General features: G+C 48.4%; 1 protein-coding gene across 2 annotated transcripts in view; it reads left to right on the top strand.

Annotated features, from left to right (window-relative positions):
- Positions 1 to 21975, top strand: part of LOC110489233 (catenin alpha-1) — a 216612-nt gene that overhangs the window by 12718 nt on the left and 181919 nt on the right. For both annotated transcript variants that reach the window (XM_090198908.1, XM_090198907.1), the window contains exon 4: positions 18331 to 18497. In XM_090198908.1, the coding sequence (XP_090055034.1) occupies positions 18331 to 18497 (167 nt within the window). The remainder of the gene's footprint in view (positions 1 to 18330; positions 18498 to 21975) is intronic.

Genomic DNA, 21975 nt, shown 5'->3' with positions numbered 1-21975 from the left:
AATAAATTCACTAATAATAATCCAAAGGCCACATGTAGATGCTGGTGGAGTTGACAGAGACTGCTATGGTGTGGCCTGGTCCCAGTGTTTCCATGTAGATGTTGGTGGAGTTGACAGAGACTGCTATGATGTGGCTTGGTCCCAGTGTTTCCATGTAGATGTTGGTGGAGTTGACAGAGACTGCTATGGTGTGGCTTGGTCCCAGTGTTTCCATGTAGATGTTGGTGGAGTTGACAGAGACTGCTATGGTGTGGCCTGGTCCCAGTGTTTCCATGTAGATGTTGGTGGAGTTGACAGAGACTGCTATGGTGTGGCTTGGTCCCAGTGTTTCCATGTAATGTTGGTGGAGTTGACAGAGACTGCTATGGTGTGGCTTGGTCCCAGTGTTTCCATGTAGATGTTGGTGGAGTTGACAGAGACTGCTATGGTGTGGCTTGGTCCCAGTGTTTCCATGTAGATGTTGGTGGAGTTGACAGAGACTGCTATGGTGTGGCTTGGTCCCAGTGTTTCCATGTAGATGTTGGTGGAGTTGACAGAGACTGCTATGGTGTGGCTTTGTCCCAGTGTTTCCATGTAGATGTTGGTGGAGTTGACAGAGACTGCTATGGTGTGGCTTTGTCCCAGTGTTTCCATGTAGATGTTGGTGGAGTTGACAGAGACTGCTATGGTGTGGCTTGGTCCCAGTGTTTCCATGTAGATGTTGGTGGAGTTGACAGAGACTGCTATGGTGTGGCTTGGTCCCAGTGTTTCCATGTAGATGTTGGTGGAGTTGACAGAGACTGCTTTGTCCCAGTGTTTCTTGGACCGTGATATTGTTTTGTTCACACGCTAGGTTGTTTTTCAATGTTAGGTTGCTGCAACTGTAACAGGGCAGGTGAGAAGTCTCACCTAATTGTGCCTTTTACCCGATTTTTACTTCTTACTAGTAATACAGATAGAATGCGCATCTGTTTTTTTTTGTCTTGTAAAATATAATCGGAGGGGCCGGTAGATTATTATATTTTAGAAATCTACCTGTCACAGTGGCTGGTGGACCAAAAAAAAGTGCATTTCCAACCCCGACGGCAAAGCAGTACTTATGTAAACGTGATTTTTAGAATAAGGATGTAACAACAGAAAAATTCAAGGAGTCTGAATTTCCCGAACGCACTGTTTCTATCTGGTGGCTTCCTACTGAGATGGTTACATGATGATGGGAGAAGACGGGGAACACAACGAGCACACGATTTTGAAGTAACTACAGATACGGAGGTTTAACCCATTAAATCAGTAATAGGTAACCTACACATTGGATTTTGTAACGTAGCTGCTGTTCTCCCCCCCCCCTCCCCACCCCTCCCTGTCACATGTAGCTTTTCACTCCCATACGGAAATTTATTAAGACCCCTTGACTTATTCCACGTTTTGTTACGTTACATCTTTTATGTAAAAATAATTCAGACCCTTTACTCAGCACTTTGTTGAAGCACCTTTGGCAGAGATTACAGCCTCGAGTCTTCTTGGGTATGACGCTACACGCTTGGCACGCCTGTATTTGGGGAGTTTTTCCCCTTTCCTCTCTGCAGATTCTCTCAAGCTCTGTCAGGTTGGATGGGGAGCGACGCTGCACAGCTATTTTCAGGTCTCTCCAGAGATGTTCGATTGGGTTCAAGTCCGGGCTCTGGCTGGGCCACTCATGGACATTCAGAGCCACTCCTGTGTTGTCTTGGTTGTGTGCTTAGTGTAGTTGTCCTGTTTGAAGGTGAACCTTCGCCCCCCCCAGTCTGAGGTCCTGAGCGCTCTGGAGCAGGTTTTCATCAAGCATCTCTCTGTACTTTGCTCCGTTCATCGTTCCCTCGATCCTGACTAGTCTCCCAGTCCTTACCACTGCCACCACCATGCTTCACCGTAGGGATGGTGCCAGGTTTCCTCCAGATATGACAGTTGGCATTCAGGCCAAAGAGTTCATTCTTGGTTTCATCAGACCAGAGAATCTGGTTTCTTTAGGTGCCTTTTTGACAAACTCCAAGCTGGCTGTCATGTGCCTTTTACTGAGGAGTGGCTTCCGTCTGGCCATTCTACCATAAAGGCCTGATTGGTGGAGTGCTGCAGAGATGGTTGTCCTTCTGGAAGGTTCCCCCATCTTCACAGAGAACTGGTCAGTGACCACTGGGTTCTTGGTCACCTCCCTGACCAAGGCCCTTCTCCCCAGATTGCTCAGTTTGGCCGTGCAGCCAGCTCTGGGAAGAGTCTTGGTGGTTCCAAACTTATTCCATTTAAGAATGACGTAGGCCACTGTGTTCTTGGGGACCTTTTTTAATGCTAGGTACCCTTCCCCAGGTCTGTACATCGACACGATCCTGTCTCAGAGCTCTACGGACAATTCCTTCGACCTCATGGCTTTGTTTTTGCTCTGACATGCACTGTCAACTGTGGGACCTTATATAGACAGGTGTGTGCCTTTCCAAATCATGTACAATCAATTGAATTTCCCACCGGTGGACTACAATCAACTTGTAGATAGATACATGATCAATAGAAACGGGATGCACCTGTGCTCAATTTTCGAGTCTCATAGCAAAGGGTCTGAATACTTCTGTAAATAAGTTATTTCTGGTTTTTATTTTTAATATACATTTCTATAAACGGGGTTTCACTTTGTCATTTGAGGATATTGTGTGTAGATTTGAGAAATAATATTGAATACATGTTAGCACAAGGCTGTAACGTAACAATGTGTGACATACTTTCTGAATGCCCTGTGTGACATACTTTCTGAATGCCCTGTGTGACATACTTTCTGATTGCCCTGTGTGACATACTTTCTGATTGCCCTGTGTGACATACTTTCTGATTGCCCTGTGTGACATACTTTCTGAATGCCCTGTGTGTATAGATGCAGGATAGCAGCTCCATACTTTTGCACATCTTCGTGGGGCCGCAGTGGATTTGCATGGCACAGCATTCCGGATGAATCATTAGTGCGTTGGGCGGGGTTGCTAATCCTAGGTATGTCGTGGGCTTACTGCAGGGCTAAACGGGGATTGTCATGGCTGTTAGCGCACAGCTTGTAGCGTCTCTTTCCCGCTTTGTTCCGGGATGCTTCAATTTTCTAGTTCGCCCAGACTGACTGTTGCCAATGGAAATGACAAGGGAGAGCAAAAGCAGAACTTCTGCATGCGAGGGAGGAGAGGAGAAGAGGAATGTCAACATTTTTATCTCTTATGTATTTAAATGGCTGTATTCTCCACGCGGGATCTTACTGACGCAAATTCTGTTTTCAAATGTCATGCCTGTCGCGACGACCGTTTCATGTCATGCCTGTCGCGGCGACCGTTTCACATGTCATGCCTGTCGTGACGACCGTTTCATATGTCATGCCTGTCACGACGACCGTCAAAATGAAATCAGAATTTGTCTTGTGACAACAGCTTGAAAGCGCTTCTCATCCAATCCTGATTCCCGTTACTACTCCCACTCTCCCCGCATTATGCATTATGTCTATAGCAAGTTGTTCACTTGTTCTCAACTGGCCTACCTGGTTAAATAAAGGTGAAAAAAAAAAAAACTATAGCTTAGTCTCTCTGTTGCTGGAACATAACATACCTGGTTTACTTATCCTGTGGAGCTCACTGGCACAGGAAAGAGGGCCCAGAATAGTTTATATTAAATAGTTTACCAGCATGAGCTTCAGGCCGAACCCAGTAGATGGTTGATAAAATGGTTGAAGTTTGTTGCAGACAGATGGCGTAGAGATGAATGGTATTGAAAGAACGTGCGTTCTAGCGCCCTCTTCAGTTCTGTCTCGATTATTTCATCAAACAGTGCGCTTAAAGCACCAGACAAGATCAGTGCATTATAGTTGTTTAAATAAAATCACAGGGTGTGTCTGTCTATGGGGGAAAAACACACTTTTAAAAAAAAAAAAACATTTTGACCAAATCTATTGGTTGAAGAAAACAGACTGCTCCTTTTTGACCAAGGTTTTTATTGTTATTTTCTTTTTAGCTCGGTACAGCCTGAGGTTACTGGTACACTTAGTCATGGATATCGCTCTCACTGTGCGAGTTCTACAGCTAATGTCTGTGACAAACAAACTCCGACACTCTCTCTGTGGGTTACTGGTACAGTTCGGGGGGGGGGGGGTGATGGGCGAACCGTTGTGCTCTAAGAGGTGTCTGCTCGGTAGACAAGTCGTGCCAGCGGTCTTGTCAGTGCCTGGGAATGTCAGCCTCAGCCTCTGCTATTCTATCGGCGTCCCAAATGGCACCCTATTCCATTTATTATTTTATAGTACACTACTTTTGACTGGGCTCTGGTCAAAAGTAGTGCTCTACGTAGGGAATAGGGTGCCATTTGAAGTGCACACAGTCATTGGACAGGAATACAGCAGCTCTGCTGGTGGTAGGGCTGGTCTGTCAGTTAGGACTATGTCACGCTGTTCTGCTGAGCGTGGACAGACTGATAATGCTGCCATTGACTGGGCCTTAGTCCTCCCCTCCCTTACCCCTCTCTTCTCTTCCCCTCTCTCTTCGCCATGCACATAAAAAGCATTTTATACCCAGCTGTGGCTTACCAGTTGTTTTTAAATGGGGAGAAGGATGCAGATATAATTTTGGGTTGGAGGTAGGCTGGGGGGGGGGGGGGGGGGATGCAGGGGGTGGGCAGGGCCATGAATGTTTTAAGGCTTGCGTTTTCAAATATGCCCCCCCCCCCCCCTCCCCCAGTTGTGGTTTTTAGAAGGGTTTAGTGTGGTGGATTCCAACTTGTTTGCATGAATGTTCTTCAGTCATTCACAACATCTCAGCTCTCTTTTTACAACGATCACACCCTGCCTGCCTGTTCTCTTCATTCATATCTCCTGACGGATGGCTTCACAGCATCACAGCTGGAATGATAATTGCTCTCTCGTTCCCTAGCTCTCTCGTTCCCTAGCTCTCTCGTTCCCTAGCTCTCTCGTTCCCTAGCTCTCTCGTTCCCTAGCTCTCTCGTTCCCTAGCTCTTGATCTTTCTCTTTATTTTAACCCCTTTTCTCCCCAATTTTCGTAGACTCCGATTGGTCGTTTTGTCTTGTCCCATCGCTGCAACTCCCATACGAACTCGGGAGAGGCAAAGGTCGCATTTACCATTTATTTCTGTCGTCCATCTTGGTTTGGTTGCGGTCATTTCTGTAAACGCATATCATTTCCCTCTTTTTGCCGTTCTCGTTTGTGGGAGTGGACACGTTGTTTGCAGAGCGCAGAACCTACGTGAGAGATCCGTTTTGGAGTATTTTTTTAGTAACATTTGAAAGAATTAAAAAAATATATATTTTGGCAAATTTATTTGAGGTGCTCCTGTCAATGTTGAGTAAGGATGTGCGCTTGATTACGCGTAGAAGTAGTCTTATAGGCTACCAGGCCTGATTACGCGTAGAGTAGAAGTAGTCCTATAGGCGACCAGGCCTGATTACGCATAGAAGTAGTCCTATAGGCTACCACGCCTGATTATGCGTAGAAGTAGGCCTATCGGGCCTGTGGTGCAGTGGATCTGGGCACTGTGCCGCTAGAGATCCTGGTTCTTTCGGGGAGGGTTTGGCCGGCAGCGCATGTCATTGAACCCATCGTGCACTAACGGCGACTCCCGTGGCGGGCCGGGCGCAGTGCACGCTGACATGGTTGCCAGGGGTAACCGTGTCACATCGGTGTGTCTGGCTTCCGGGTTAAGGGAGCATTATGGAGGATGCACCGGGGTCTCTCTCTCTCTCTCGAGTCCCATCGCTGCAAATCCCGTACGCACTAGACTAACTACCGATCGGATACCACGAAATTAGGGGGGGAAAAGGGCAACAAACAATACAACTAAATAAGTAGGCCTGTCGGCTACCTGGTCTGCGTGCAAATGTGGGGATCTGATCGTATTTCTGATTGGCCTAACGCACCACCACTAACGAGACGTGAAGCGTCTCAAGGTTTTGTTTACTAAACCACCAAACAAACGTATAGAAAGTCTATTAGATCCATGGAGAATGACTGAAGTTACTCAATGGATTTGAAAAATCTTTACAGCTCTCTCTCTCTCTCTCTCTCTCTCTCTCTCTTTCGATTTAACCACTCTGCCATGAAAGGGGACAAATGTCTTTAAAATATGCCTACCTGATTACTACTTATCCATTGCTCAAATATCTCACAGTGGAGTCTGTAACAAGCTCATTGGGTCCCAGAATATTTTATATTAAGTTGCACGTTTGCTAGCAGGAGCTTCGGTTGAACCCAAGTCAACAGTAGATGTTTCAAGTTTGTTGCAGGCAGGCCATGTCTAGCCGGGGGCCATGTCTAGCCGGGGGCCATGTCTAGCCGGGGGCCATGTCTAGCCGGGGGCCATGTCTAGCCGGGGGCCATGTCTAGCCGGGGGCCATGTCTAGCCGGGGGCCATGTCTAGCCGGGGGCCATGTCTAGAGTATTTATTTTTATCAGAATATTTTCTACCTGCAGGCTGCTATGTTTTTTTATTTTATTTTTAATTGTTGCTTTCATAGGCTCTCTTTTTGTGTTTTGTTTACATAATTGGCAATTTAATTAACTTCAAAAACAAATTGTCTAATTTTTATTCGGATAGAAGATTATATATTTAAATGAAACTGTGTGGGGGAGAATGCACGTTTAAAACCTTTTAAGAATGGGTAACTTTTGGTTCGGTCCGGGACTTGTTATATTCGGGGACAGCCCTACTGGAGGCTGGTTTTTGTATGTGGCCACCGTGTCCGTACCAAATGGAACAACATTCAGTATATAGTACACCACTCTGGTCACTATTGATTATAGGGTGCTGTTTTTAGGAGGAGCACCGACTCCTGGTGCAGCATTCATGGTTGCTGGGTCACATTCTTCAAAAAAACGTTTGAGAGTGAAACCTTTCTAGGTAGCAAGCAGTGTACTGTTAGACCTACACGAGGGCAACGAGAGGGGTAATTTTGCTCTGTCAATTGTTGGAACATTTCACCGAATAGACAGGGTTTGACACAAGCATTTTTAGCAGCCGTTGTTGTAGGTTAACATTTGACAGAATCCTATATAATTCATTTTCCCCTCAAGTAACACTTTTTGTTTTGTTGGTGTGTCTGCCTCGCAGACAAATTATGAATTTATAAGAGTTAGTGTTCCTGGGCTGGTCCTGATGGAAACTGAGGAGAGTGGGGTTGGTTCATACAAGCATAGACTGTATGTTTGTGGACCTGAGACACACTAGGTCTTTTCCTAGCACTGGGCAGAAGTAAATTATTCTCATTTTCTTTCAGCCAGGATAGTCCATCCATTAACAATTGCCACTGTTTTCCAGGGAGTCCTGACATCCCATTAAACTTATAGAACATTGAAGAATTGCCACAACGTGTAATATTTTACCGCGAACAAATGCCAACTCTTTCCTCCGCTTCTCTTTTCGTCTGTGAGGCTACAATAATGTGGCGTTTCCTGAGGAAGCTGGGAAGCGAGCGTTCGTCTATTGCGTGTTTTGTCTCTGTTATTAAAGAAAGCAAAACAAAGTTTGTGTTTACTATTGTGTTCATGAGTCTGTTATGAAATGTGTCTACTGCTTTGCATTAAATCAATGTATTGCATTTGTGTGTGTGTCCTACAGAACTTGGTTCAGTTATGGCCTTTATTCTGCCCATATGAACAGATTTATATTGTGTATATATATATTTGTTAATGTGGTTGTATAGAGCCTGAAGGCAAAACAATTGCTCGCTTTAGGTTAAACAGCCCATACTATTTCTAGGCCTATATAAATTCACGTGGTTATATCATTTAGTAATGTTAATTTTTTTTATGAGGATCCCCGTTAGCTAACGCCATAATGCGATCTAATCTTCCTGGGGGTACAACATCAATTAACAAGACATTGCAAACAATCAAGACTTCAAACGTTCAACAAGTAGACAATACAGACAATTTAAAATACCTGACAGGAAACGCATTTAACATTTCAGTTGATGCGTTCTATTTCCTGTCCAGTCATATGGTCGATCACATTAGACGTTCTGTCTATTTCCTGTCCAGTCATATGGTCGATCACATTAGACGTTCTGTCTATTTCCTGTCCAGTCATATGGTCGATCACATTAGATGTTCTGTCTATTCCCTGTCCAGTCAGATGGTCGATCACATTAGATGTTCTGTCTATTTCCTGTCCAGTCAGATGGTCGATCACATTAGATGTTCTGTCTATTTCCTGTCCAGTCAGATGGTCGATCACATTAGATGTTCTGTCTATTTCCTGTCCAGTCAGATGGTCGATCACATTAGATGTTCTGTCTATTTCCTGTCCAGTCATATGGTCGATCACATTAGATGTTCTGTCTATTCCCTGTCCAGTCAGATGGTCGATCACATTAGATGTTCTGTCTATTTCCTGTCCAGTCAGATGGTCGATCACATTAGATGTTCTGTCTATTTCCTGTCCAGTCAGATGGTCGATCACATTAGATGTTCTGTCTATTCCCTGTCCAGTCAGATGGTCGATCACATTAGATGTTATTTTCCCTCTGGAAGGTGGATTTATCTTTTGCCTGAGAAATATGGATTGGAACCCGAAACTGTAGATTTTAAGGCGATTTGTTGTTTTCGCTGAATGTTTGGTTGTTATGCGTGTTGTTAGTATGTACTAATTGGGCTGAAAAATACTTAAAGAAATAACCTTCCTAAAGAAAATCAGAAGACTAGATTGTATTTTTTTTAAAACGTGAATCTATGAGAGATTCTAGTGCATTTTTAATAATATTCATTCGGTTAGAGCAATGAGTTAATCTGGCAGCCCTGTTTTGAGCCATTTGGAGTTTTTCATTTTTAATATCTTTATTTCCATATAACTGGACAGTACTCTAAGTTTGATAGGACCAGAGATTGACTCTGTACTGGTGCCCCCTGTATATAGCCTCCACATTGACTCTGTACCGGTACACCCCTGTATATAGCCCCCACATTGACTCTGTACCGGTACACCCCTGTATATAGTCTCCACATTGACTCTGTACCGTAACACCCTGTATATAGCCTCCACATTGACTCTGTACCGGTACACCCCTGTATATAGCCTCCACATTGACTCTGTACCGTAACACCCTGTATATAGCCTCCACATTGACTCTGTACCGTAACACCCTGTATATAGCCTCCACATTGACTCTGTACCGTAATACCCTGTATATAGCCTCCACATTGACTCTGTACCGTAACACCCTGTATATAGTCTCGTTATTGTTATTTTTACTACTGTTCTTGTTCTGACCTTGAAGAATGAATCCTGAGGGTAGCAGTGAAAGATCCTTTTAAGCTGAAATATTTGGATTATTAGCAAATGAATGACTAGCAATTATATTTCTGGACTTTAGAAGCAATCCAACCAACCCCATTTATTCAGACATGTAATTTCAGGTGAAGTTACGCCCCTACTCTAGCCCAATAGATGATATAGGAACCCGTATTCGGGCCCTACTCTAGCCCAATAGATGATATAGGAACCCGCATTCGGGCCCTGCTCTAGCCCAATAGATGATATAGGAACACGTATTCGGGCCCTGCTATAGATGATATAGGAACCCGTATTCGTGCCCTGCTATAGATAATATAGGAACCCGTATTCGGGCCCTGCTCTAGATGATATAGGAACCCGTATTCGGGCCCTGCTCTAGATGATATAGGAACCCGTATTCGGGCCCTGCTATAGATGATATAGTAACCCGTATTCGGGCCCTGCTATAGATTATATAGTAACCCGTATTCGGGCCCTGCTCTAGATGATATAGGAACCCGTATTCGGGCCCTGCTATAGATGATATAGGAACCCGTATTCGGGCCCTGCTATAGATAATATAGGAACCCGTATTCGGGCCCTGCTCTAGATGATATAGGAACCCGTATTCGGGCCCTGCTCTAGATGATATAGGAACCCGTATTCGGGCCCTGCTCTAGATGATATAGGAACCCGTATTCGGGCCCTGCTATAGATGATATAGGAACCCGTATTCGGGCCCTGCTATAGATGATATAGGAACCCGTATTCGGGCCCTGCTCTAGATGATATAGGAACCCGTATTCGGGCCCTGCTCTAGATGATATAGGAACCCGTATTCGGGCCCTGCTATAGATGATATAGGAACCCGTATTCGGGCCCTGCTCTAGATAATATAGGAACCCGTATTCGGGCCCTGCTATAGATGATATAGGAACCCGTATTCGGGCCCTGCTCTAGATGATATAGGAACCCGTATTCGGGCCCTGCTCTAGATGATATAGGAACCCGTATTCGGGCCCTGCTCTAGATGATATAGGAACCCGTATTCGGGCCCTGCTCTAGATGATATAGGAACCCGTATTCGGGCCCTGCTATAGATTATATAAGAACCTGTATTCGGGCCCTGCTATAGATTATATAGGAACCCGTATTCGGGCCCTGCTATAGATTATATAGGAACCCGTATTCGGGCCCTGCTATAGATTATATAGTAACCCGTATTCGGGCCCTGCTATAGATTATATAGTAACCCGTATTCGGGCCCTGCTATAGATTATATAGGAACCCGTATTTGGGCCCTGCTATAGATTATATAGTAACCCGTATTCGGGCCCTGCTATAGATTATATAGTAACCCGTATTCGGGCCCTGCTATAGATTATATAGTAACCCGTATTCGGGCCCTGCTATAGATGATATAGTAACCCGTATTCGGGCCCTGCTATAGATGATATAGGAACACGTATTCGGGCCCTGCTATAGATTATATAGTAACACGTATTCGGGCCCTGCTATAGATTATATAGTAACCCGTATTCGGGCCCTGCTATAGATGATATAGTAACCCGTATTCGGGCCCTGCTATAGATGATATAGTAACCCGTATTCGGGCCCTGCTATAGATGATATAGGAACCCGTATTCGGTCCCTGCTCTAGATGATATAGGAACCCGTATTCGGGCCCTGCTCTAGATGATATAGGAACCCGTATTCGGGCCCTGCTATAGATTATATAGGAACCCGTATTCGGGCCCTGCTATAGATGATATAGTAACCCGTATTCGGGCCCTGCTATACATGATATAGGAACCCGTATTCGGGCCCTGCTATAGATGATATAGGAACCCGTATTCGGTCCCTGCTCTAGATGATATAGGAACCCGTATTCGGTCCATATAAAGAACAGCTTTGCTTTGATTTTAATGAAATACTGCAAACAGACAAAGCGTTGTTTCCCGATCTTTAAAAAATACTCATGAACAGAAACCGGCTATACAGCTGGCTTGAGTTTCCCAGCCAAATAGGCCTCTAAGGAAGATACCCGTACCATGATATAGGAACACGTACTCTAAGGAAGCTACCAGTACCATGATATAGGAACACATACTCTAAGGAAGCTACCAGTACCATGACATAGGAACACCTACTCTAAGGAAGCTACCAGTACCATGATATAGGAACACGTACTCTAAGGAAGCTACCCGTACCATGATATAGGAACACGTACTCTAAGGAAGCTACCCGTACCATGATATAGGAACACGTACTCTAAGGAAGCTACCAGTACCATGATATAGGAACACGTACTCTAAGGAAGCTACCAGTACCATGATATAGGAACACATACTTTAAGGAAGCTACCCGTACCATGATATAGGAACACGTACTCTAAGGAAGCTACCAGTACCAGTCAAAAGTGTGGACATCTGCCCTTTTCCAGGATTTTTTTCTTTATTTGTAATATTTTCTACATTGTAGAATAATAGTGAAGATATACAAGTACCTTTTCAAAAGTTTGGGGTCACCCGCAAAACACCAGTCTCAACGTCAACAGTGAAGAGGCGACTCCGGGATGCCGGCCTTCTAGACAGCGTTGCAAAGAAAAAGCCGCATCTCAGACTGGCCAATAAAAATGAAAGATTAAACTGGGTAAAAGAACACAGACACTGGACAGAGGAACTCTGCCTAGAAGGCCAGCATCGCGGAGTCGCCTCTTCACTGAGACTGGACAGAGGAACTCTGCCTGGAAGGCCAGCATCCCGGAGTCGCCTCTTCATTGAGACTGGACAGAGGAACTCTGCCTAGAAGGCCAGCATCCCGGAGTCGCCTCTTCACTGAGACTGGACAGAGGAACTCTGCCTAGAAGGTCAGCATCGCGGAGTCGCCTCTTCACTGAGACTGGACAGAGGAACTCTGCCTAGAAGGCCAGCATCCCGGAGTCACCTCTTCACTGTTGACGTTGAGACTGGACAGAGGAACTCTGCCTAGAAGGCCAGCATGGCGGAGTCGCCTCCTCACTGTTGAAGTTGAGACTGGACAGAGGAACTCTGCCTAGAAGGCCAGCATCCCGGAGTCGCCTCTTCACTGTTGACGTTGAGACTGGACAGAGGAACTCTGCCTAGAAGGCCAGCATCCTTGAGTCGCCTCTTCACTGTTGAAGTTGAGACTGGACAGAGGAACTCTGCCTAGAAGGCCAGCATCCCGGAGTCGCCTCTTCACTGAGACTGGACAGAGGAACTCTGCCTAGAAGGCCAGCATCCCGGAGTCGCCTCTTCACTGTTGACGTTGAGACTGGACAGAGGAACTCTGCCTAGAAGGACAGCATCCTTGAGTCGCCTCTTCACTGTTGACGTTGAGACTGGACAGAGGAACTCTGCCTAGAAGGCCAGCATCCTTGAGTCGCCTCTTCACTGTTGAAGTTGAGACTGGACAGAGGAACTCTGCCTAGAAGGCCAGCATCCCGGAGTCGCCTCTTCACTGAGACTGGACAGAGGAACTCTGCCTAGAAGGCCAGCATCCCGGAGTCGCCTCTTCACTGTTGACGTTGAGACTGGTGTTTTGCGGGTACTATTTAATGAAGCTGACAGTTTAGGACCTGTGAGGCGTCTCTTTCTCAAACTAGACACTTGAATGGACTTGTCCTCTTGCTCATTGGTGCACCGTGCTATTGGAACACAGGAGGGATGGTTGCTGATACTGGGCCTCTGTACGCCTATGTAGATATTCCATAAAAATATCAGGTGTTTCCAGCTACAATAGTCATTTACAACATTAACAATGTCTACACTTTATTTCTGATCAATTTGATGTTATTTTAATGGACAAAAAATTGTGCTTTAAGTGACCCCAAACTTTTGAAAGGTAGTGTAAGTATGAAATGACACACATGGAATCATGTAGTAACCCAAATAAGTGTGAAACAAATCAATATATATATTTGAATTTCAAAGTGGCCACTCTTTGCCAGAAAGTGTCCAGTAGGTGTCCAAACTTTTGACTGGTACTCTGTGTTGGGTAGCTGGCAGAATCTGTTAAGTCGCTCGCTGTGTGTGTGTCTGAGGCCTCTGGCTGTATACATTAGGTCAAGGTCACTGTGTGAGAGGGAGAGAGAGTTTGGATTTAGCCTGGGTCAGACTGCCTCTCTCTCCTCCCTTCTCCTCTCTGTCCTCTGCTCCTCCTCTCTTCTTCTCCTCTCTTCTCCCCCTTCTCCTTCCCCTCCCTTCTCCCCCCTTCTCCTCTCTTCTCCCCCTTCTCCTTCCCCTCCCTTCTCCCCCCTTCTCCTTTCTTCTCCTCTCTTCTCCCCCCTTCCCCTCTCTTCCCCTCTTCTTCTTTCTTCTCCCCCCTTCTCCTCTCTTCTCTCTCCTCTCCCCTCTTCTCCTCTCTTTTCCCCCTTCTCCTCTCTTTTCCCCCTTCTCCTCTCTTCCCCCCTTCTCCTCTCTTCCCCCCTTCTCCTCTCTTCCCCCCTTCTCCTCTCTTCTCTCTTCTCCTCTCTTCTCCTCTCTTCTCCTCTCTTCTCTCTTCTCCTCTCTTCTCCTCTCTTCTCCCCCCTTCCCCTCTCTTCCCCTCTTCTTCTCCTTTCCTCCCCTCCCTTCTCCTTTCTTCCCCTCCCTTCTCCTTTCTTCCCCTCCCTTCTCCTTTCTTCTCCTCTCTTCTCCCCCCTTCCCCTCTCTTCCCCTCTTCTTCTCTCTTCTCCCCCCTTCTCCTCTCTTCTCTCTCCTCTCTTCTCCTTTCTTCTCCCCCTTCTCCTCTCTTTTCCCCCTTCTCCTCTCTTCCCCCCCTTCTCCTCTCTTCTCCTCTCTTCTCCCCCCTTCCCCTCTCTTCCCCTCTTCTTCTCTCTTCTCCCCCCTTCTCCTTTCTTCCCCTCCCTTCTCCTTTCTTCCCCTCCCTTCTCCTTTCTTCTCCTCTCTTCTCCTCTCTTCTCCCCTTCCCCTCTCTTCTTCTCTCTTCTCCCCTTCTCCTTTCTTCTCCTCTCTTCTCCCCCTTCCCCTCTCTTCCCCTCTTCTTCTCCCTTCTCCTTTCTCCTCTTTTCTCCCCCTTTCTCCTCTCTTCTCCCCCTTCTCCTTTCTCCTCTCTTCTCCCCCCTTCTCCTTTCTCCTCTCTTCTCCCCCTTCTCCTTTCTCCTCTCTTCTCCCCCTTCTCCTCTCTTCTCCCCCTTCTCCTTTCTTCTCCTCTCTTCTCCCCCTTCTCCTTTCTTCTCCTCTCTTCTCCCCCTTCTCCTTTCTTCTCCTCTCTTCTCCCCCTTCTCCTTTCTTCTCCTCTCTTCTCCTTTCTTCTCCTCTCTTCTCCCCCTTCTCCTTTCTTCTCCTCTCTTCTCCCCCTTCTCCTTTCTTCTCCCCCCTTCTCCTCTCTTCTCCCCCCTTCTCCTCTCTTCTCCCCCTTCTCCTCTCTTCTCCCCCCTTCTCCTCTCTTCTCCCCCCTTCTCCTCTCTTCTCCCCCCTTCTCCTCTCTTCTCCCCCCTTCTCCTCTCTTCTCCCCCCTTCTCCTCTCTTCTCCCCCCTTCTCCTCTCTTCTCCCCCCTTCTCCTCTCTTCTCCCCCTTCTCCTCTCTTCTCCCCCTTCTCCTCTCTTCTCCCCCCTTCTCCTCTCTTCTCCCCCCTTCTCCTCTCTTCTCCCCCTTCTCCCCCCTTCTCCTCTCTTCTCCCCCCTTCTCCTCTCTTCTCCCCCCTTCTCCTCTCTTCTCCCCCCTTCTCCCCTCTTCTCCCCCTTCTCCTCTCTTCCCCCCCTTCTCCTTTCTTCTCCCCCCCTTCTCCTTTCTTCTCCCCCCTTCTCCTTTCTTCTCCCCCCTTCTCCTTTCTTCTCCCCCCCTTCTCCTTTCTTCTCCCCCCCTTCTCCTTTCTTCTCCCCCCTTCTTCTCCCCCTTCTCCTTTCTTCTCCCCCCTTCTCCTTTCTTCTCCCCCTTCTCCTTCTCCCCCCTTCTCCTTTCTTCTCTTCTCCCCCCTTCTCCTTTCTTCTCCCCCCTTCTCCCCCCTTCTCCTCTCTTCTCCCCCCTTCTCCTCTCTTCTCCCCCCTTCTCCTCTCTTCTCCCCCCTTCTCCTTTCTTCTCCCCCCTTCTCCTCTCTTCTCCCCTTCTCCTTTCTTCTCCTCTCTTCTCCCCTTCTCCTTTCTTCTCCCCCCTCTCCTTTCTTCTCCCCCCTCTCCTCTCTTCTCCCCCCGTCTCCTCTCTTCTCCCCCCGTCTCCTCTCTTCTCCCCCGTCTCCTCTCTTCTCCCCCCGTCTCCTCTCTTCTCCCCCCCGTCTCTTCTCCCCCCCGTCTCTTCTCCCCCCCGTCTCTTCTCCCCCCCGTCTCTTCTCCCCCCCGTCTCTTCTCCCCCCCGTCTCTTCTCCCCCCCGTCTCTTCTCCCCCCCGTCTCTTCTCCCCCCCGTCTCTTCTCCCCCCCGTCTCTTCTCCCCCCCGTCTCTTCTCCCCCCCGTCTCTTCTCCCCCCCGTCTCTTCTCCCCCCCGTCTCTTCTCCCCCCCCTCTCTTCTCCCCCCCCTCTCTTCTCCCCCCCGTCTCCTCTCTTCTCCCCCCCGTCTCCTCTCTTCTCCCCCCCGTCTCCTCTCTTCTCCCCCCCGTCTCCTCTCTTCTCCCCCCCGTCTCCTCTCTTCCCCTCTCAAATCATTTTCTAATGCAATAAACTCTTAGCCTGGATCCCAACCAGCCTCTACTTTGCTTTGCTCTGAGTCCTTGGCTGGTATCAGGCCCAGCAGTGTGCTATTGTGGATGCTCCCCAAATCACTCCCTATGCCCTATATTGTGTACTACCTTTTGGTCCAGCGGCCTATAGTAATGCACTTTATAGGGAATAGGGTGCCATTTGGGATATACTCAGTGGAATTTGATGATTAAAACAAAGTCTTAATGTATTTCTGGGCTGGCAGGGACATAGGAAGAGTTTTCTGGGACTGACAAATTAGTTGCCTGCGGAAGGTCATGGGTCTTAAAAAAAATATACTTTTGTTGAGCGGATGAGACCAACGTGTGGATGGCGGGTGTAGGCCTTAATACAAGCTGAAAGCTAGCAATAGAGTATTAGTTGTTATACTGAGCAAACGCTATGAACCAACAGACTAGCTAAGCCAGTTGGCAAAACGTTTTAACGATTTAGATGAGGTTAGGCTGTCCAGGTGAACCAGATGCCTGCTCCAGGTCTTTATTCATGGGTAGGACACACAGCCTCCCCCAAAACATGTTATGCTAGGGTGTCCCTATCAAAATGATGCGTTCAGACCAATCAAGGCCACTTTTCTGTCATGGTGCAAGAGGGCCTAACGCTCTGCCTGTGTGAAGGTAGATATGGGGGACCGCTGCCAGCCAGGCAACCCTTTATCCATGGGTGAATATACAGACACTTATTTATCTATATCTCTATCTATATATCTATCTATATCTATCTATATCTCTATATATATCTATATCTACATCTCTATATCTCTCTCTATCTCTACAAACCTAGTGAGAAGTAGTTAGTGACTGGCTGCTTTGATGTCATGAGCTAGGCAGGCACACATCTGATGCCGAGGGTCTGATTAAACGGCACACTGACTCTCTCCCACACCGTTTTGATGTCATGGAAGCTCAGCCTGAGATTGGTTCAGTTCCCCCCCCCCATCTCTCAGATCTTAACCAAAGCAAGAGGTGGGGTGGCTATTTTGCAGTTTGAATCTTTTGAATCTCTTAATTTTAACATGTATATTCAGTATTTGTTGTCTGCGTGAATCAAATGTCAAACCCTGGTGTGACTAACACTGGCTCAGTGGGTTGGAGCTCAGTGGGATGTCTTCATCACTCTGCCCCGAGATGTTCTCTGTAGTTTATATGGTAATGAATGCATCAAATTAACACTGAAATGTCAGCAGTCCTTTCTCTCTCTGGCAGGTTCCCCTCCTCTCTCTGGCAGGTTCCCCTCCTCTCTCTGGCAGGTTCCCCTCCCTCTCTCTGGCAGGTTCCCCTCCTCTCTCTGGCAGGTTCCCCTCCTCTCTCTGGCAGGTTCCCCTCCTCTCTCTGGCAGGTTTCCCTCCCTCTCTCTGGCAGGTTTCCCTCCCTCTCTCTGGCAGGTTCCCCTCCCTCTCTCTGGCAGGTTCCCCTCCCTCTCTCTGGCAGGTTCCCCTCCCTCTCTCTGGCAGGTTCCCCTCCCTCTCTCTGGCAGGTTCCCCTCCCTCTCTCTGGCAGGTTCCCCTCCCTCTCTCTGGCAGGTTCCCCTCCCTCTCTCTGGCAGGTTCCCCTCCCTCTCTCTGGCAGGTTCCCCTCCCTCTCTCTGGCAGGTTCCCCTCCCTCTCTCTGGCAGGTTCCCCTCCCTCTCTCTGGCAGGTTCCCCTCCCTCTCTCTGGCAGGTTCCCCTCCCTCTCTCTGGCAGGTTCCCCTCCCTCTCTCTGGCAGGTTCCCCTCCCTCTCTCTGGCAGGTTCCCCTCCCTCTCTCTGGCAGGTTTCCCCTCCCTCTCTCTGGCAGGTTTCCCTCCCTCTCTCTGGCAGGTTTCCCTCCCTCTCTCTGGCAGGTTTCCCTCCCTCTCTCTGGCAGGTTTCCCTCCCTCTCTCTGGCAGGTTTCCCTCCCTCTCTCTGGCAGGTTTCCCTCCCTCTCTCTGGCAGGTTTCCCTCCCTCTCTCTGGCAGGTTTCCCTCCCTCTCTCTGGCAGGTTTCCCTCCCTCTCTCTGGCAGGTTTCCCTCCCTCTCTCTGGCAGGTTTCCCTCCCTCTCTCTGGCAGGTTTCCCTCCCTCTCTCTGGCAGGTTCCCCTCCCTCTCTCTGGCAGGTTCCCCTCCCTCTCTCTGGCAGGTTCCCCTCCCTCTCTTTGGCAGGTTTCCCTCCCTCTCTCTGGCAGGTTTCCCTCCCTCTCTCTGGCAGGTTTCCCTCCCTCTCTCTGGCAGGTTTCCCTCCCTCTCTCTGGCAGGTTTCCCTCCCTCTCTCTGGCAGGTTCCCCTCCCTCTCTCTGGCAGGTTCCCCTCCCTCTCTCTGGCAGGTTCCCCTCCCTCTCTCTGGCAGGTTCCAGAGAGGAGGGGAACCTGGGCTGTTCTGGCTCGGACAATGGTTACTTGTGTAGGGAGTAGGGTGTCATTTAGGACGAACCCTCATGTCTCAACTGTAATATCCTGTCCTTGTCCCTCAGGTGAATCCATGAAGCAGGCATCAGGAGAGTTTGCAGAGGACCCCTGTTCCTCGGTAAAGAGGGGTAACATGGTCCGTGCAGCCAGGGCCCTCCTCTCTGCCGTCACTCACCTGCTGGTGCTGGCCGACATGTCTGATGTCTACAAGCTGCTGCTGCAACTCAAACTGGTGAGAGACACACACACACACACACACACGGAGAGAGACGCACTCTCACACAGGCACACGGAGAGAGACATGAATAACTAAACCATTATTAACTTGTCACACACACAGATGGATGATGGGTAGCTTGTCGATGTAGACACACACAGATGGATGATGGGTAGCTTGTCGATGTAGACACACACAGATGGATGATGGGTAGCTTGTCGATGTAGACACACACAGATGGATGATGGGTAGCTTGTCGATGTAGACACACACAGATGGATGATGGGTAGCTTGTCGATGTAGACACACACAGATGGATGATGGGTAGCTTGTCGATGTAGACACACACAGATGGATGATGGGTAGCTTGTCGATGTAGACACACACAGATGGATGATGGGTAGCTTGTCGATGTAGACACACACAGATGGATGATGGGTAGCTTGTCGATGTAGACACACAGATGGATGATGGGTAGCTTGTCGATGTAGACACACACAGGTGGATGATGGGTAGCTTGTCGATGTAGACACACACAGGTGGATGATGGGTAGCTTGTCGACGTAGACACACACAGATGGATGATGGGTAGCTTGTCGATGTAGACACACACAGATGGATGATGGGTAGCTTGTCGACGTAGACACACACAGATGGATGATGGGTAGCTTGTCGACGTAGACACACACAGATGGATGATGGGTAGCTTGTCGACGTAGACACACAGATGGATGATGGGTAGCTTGTCGGTGTAGACACACACAGATGGATGATGGGTAGCTTGTCGATGTAGACACACACAGATGGATGATGGGTAGCTTGTCGATGTGGGCTCTTGTGGATATGACTGAACTTCCATATAGGAAAACATATTTATCCAGATTATGAATAACTTGAATGTTACATTTTATTTTATTGCTTCGAATAAAATATAAATCGGATCTTAAAATAAGGTCTGATTCACCTTTCTGAAAAGGAAGCCACACATGTCTAGTTGGTAAACTATTTTTATAGGTAAATCGTTTGCCTGACTCAAAACTAATCTAATCAAATCCAATTGTATTTGTCACATACACATGGTTAGCAGATGTTAATGCGAGTGTAGCGACATGCCGTTGTGGTGTCTTGGCTAAGACGTTTCAAACAAGATTTTCTGTGTGCTGTCCATCTCTTTACCTGTACCTCAGGTGTTTTATTGTTGTGGACATGACCCTAAACAAGGTCACACACCTCCAGTCAATAGAGATGACCTTACTGTTTATCATCTCCGGTTGTCTTCGTTCCCAAATGGCACTCTATTCTCTACATAGTGCACTACTTCTAACCAGGACCCGTAGGGTAGTGCACTACTTCTAACCAGGACCCGTAGGGTAGTGCACTACATCTAACCAGGACCCGTAGGGTAGTGCACTACTTCTAACCAGGACCCGTAGGGTAGTGCACTACATCTAACCAGGACCCGTAGGGTAGTGCACTACTTCTAACCAGGACCCGTAGGGTAGTGCACTACTTCTAACCAGGACCCGTAGGGTAGTGCACTACTTCTAACCAGGACCCGTAGGGTAGTGCACTACTTCTAACCAGGACCCGTAGGGTAGTGCACTGCTTCTAACCAGGACCCGTAGGGTAGTGCACTACATCTAACCAGGACCCGTAGGGTAGTGCACTACTTCTAACCAGGACCCGTAGGGTAGTGCACTACTTCTAACCAGGACCCGTAGGGTAGTGCACTACTTCTAACCAGGACCCGTAGGGTAGTGCACTACTTCTAACCAGGACCCGTAGGGTAGTGCACTGCTTCTAACCAGGACCCGTAGGGTAGTGCACTGCTTCTAACCAGGACCCGTAGGGTAGTGCACTACATCTAACCAGGACCCGTAGGGTAGTGCACTACTTCTAACCAGGACCAGTAGGGTAGTGCACTACATCTAACCAGGACCCGTAGGGTAGTGCACTACTTCTAACCAGGACCCGTAGGGTAGTGCACTACTTCTAACCAGGACCCGTAGGGTAGTGCACTACTTCTAACCAGGACCCGTAGGGTAGTGCACTACATCTAACCAGGACCAGTAGGGTAGTGCACTACATCTAACCAGGACCCGTAGGGTAGTGCACTACTTCTAACCAGGACCCGTAGGGTAGTGCACTACTTCTAACCAGGACCCGTAGGGTAGTGCACTACTTCTAACCAGGACCCGTAGGGTAGTGCACTACATCTAACCAGGACCCGTAGGGTAGTGCACTACATCTAACCAGGACCCGTAGGGTAGTGCACTACTTCTAACCAGGACCCGTAGGGTAGTGCACTACATCTAACCAGGACCCGTAGGGTAGTGCACTACTTCTAACCAGGACCCGTAGGGTAGTGCACTACTTCTAACCAGGACCCGTAGGGTAGTGCACTACATCTAACCAGGACCCGTAGGGTAGTGCACTACATCTAACCAGGACCCGTAGGGTAGTGCACTACTTCTAACCAGGACCCGTAGGGTAGTGCACTGCTTCTAACCAGGACCCGTAGGGTAGTGCACTACTTCTAACCAGGACCCGTAGGGTAGTGCACTACTTCTAACAAGGACCCGTAGGGTAGTGCACTACTTCTAACCAGGACCCGTAGGGTAGTGCATTACTTCTAACCAGGACCCGTAGGGTAGTGCACTACTTCTAACCAGGACCCGTAGGGTAGTGCACTACTTCTAACCAGGACCCGTAGGGTAGTGCACTACTTCTAACCAGGACCCGTAGGGTAGTGCACTACTTCTAACCAGGACCCGTAGGGTAGTGCACTACTTCTAACCAGGACCCGTAGGGTAGTGCACTACATCTAACCAGGACCCGTAGGGTAGTGCACTACATCTAACCAGGACCCGTAGGGTAGTGCACTACATCTAACCAGGACCCGTAGGGTAGTGCACTACATCTAACCAGGACCCGTAGGGTAGTGCACTGCTTCTAACCAGGACCCGTAGGGTAGTGCACTACATCTAACCAGGACCCGTAGGGTAGTGCACTACATCTAACCAGGACCCGTAGGGTAGTGCATTACTTCTAACCAGGACCCGTAGGGTAGTGCACTACTTCTAACCAGGACCCGTAGGGTAGTGCACTACATCTAACCAGGACCCGTAGGGTAGTGCACTACATCTAACCAGGACCCGTAGGGTAGTGCATTACTTCTAACCAGGACCCGTAGGGTAGTGCACTACTTCTAACCAGGACCCGTAGGGTAGTGCACTACATCTAACCAGGACCCGTAGGGTAGTGCACTACTTCTAACCAGGACCCGTAGGGTAGTGCACTACTTCTAACCAGGACCCGTAGGGTAGTGCACTGCTTCTAACCAGGACCCGTAGGGTAGTGCACTACTTCTAACCAGGACCAGTAGGGTAGTGCACTACATCTAACCAGGACCCGTAGGGTAGTGCACTACATCTAACCAGGACCCGTAGGGTAGTGCACTGCTTCTAACCAGGACCCGTAGGGTAGTGCACTA

Source organism: Oncorhynchus mykiss, chromosome 14 (assembly GCF_057628025.1).
Source record: "Oncorhynchus mykiss isolate SJ-2025 chromosome 14, ASM5762802v1, whole genome shotgun sequence".
Taxonomy (NCBI): domain Eukaryota; kingdom Metazoa; phylum Chordata; class Actinopteri; order Salmoniformes; family Salmonidae; genus Oncorhynchus; species Oncorhynchus mykiss.
Note: the sequence above shows the minus strand (reverse complement) of the source record. Positions and strands in the feature narration are given on the sequence as shown.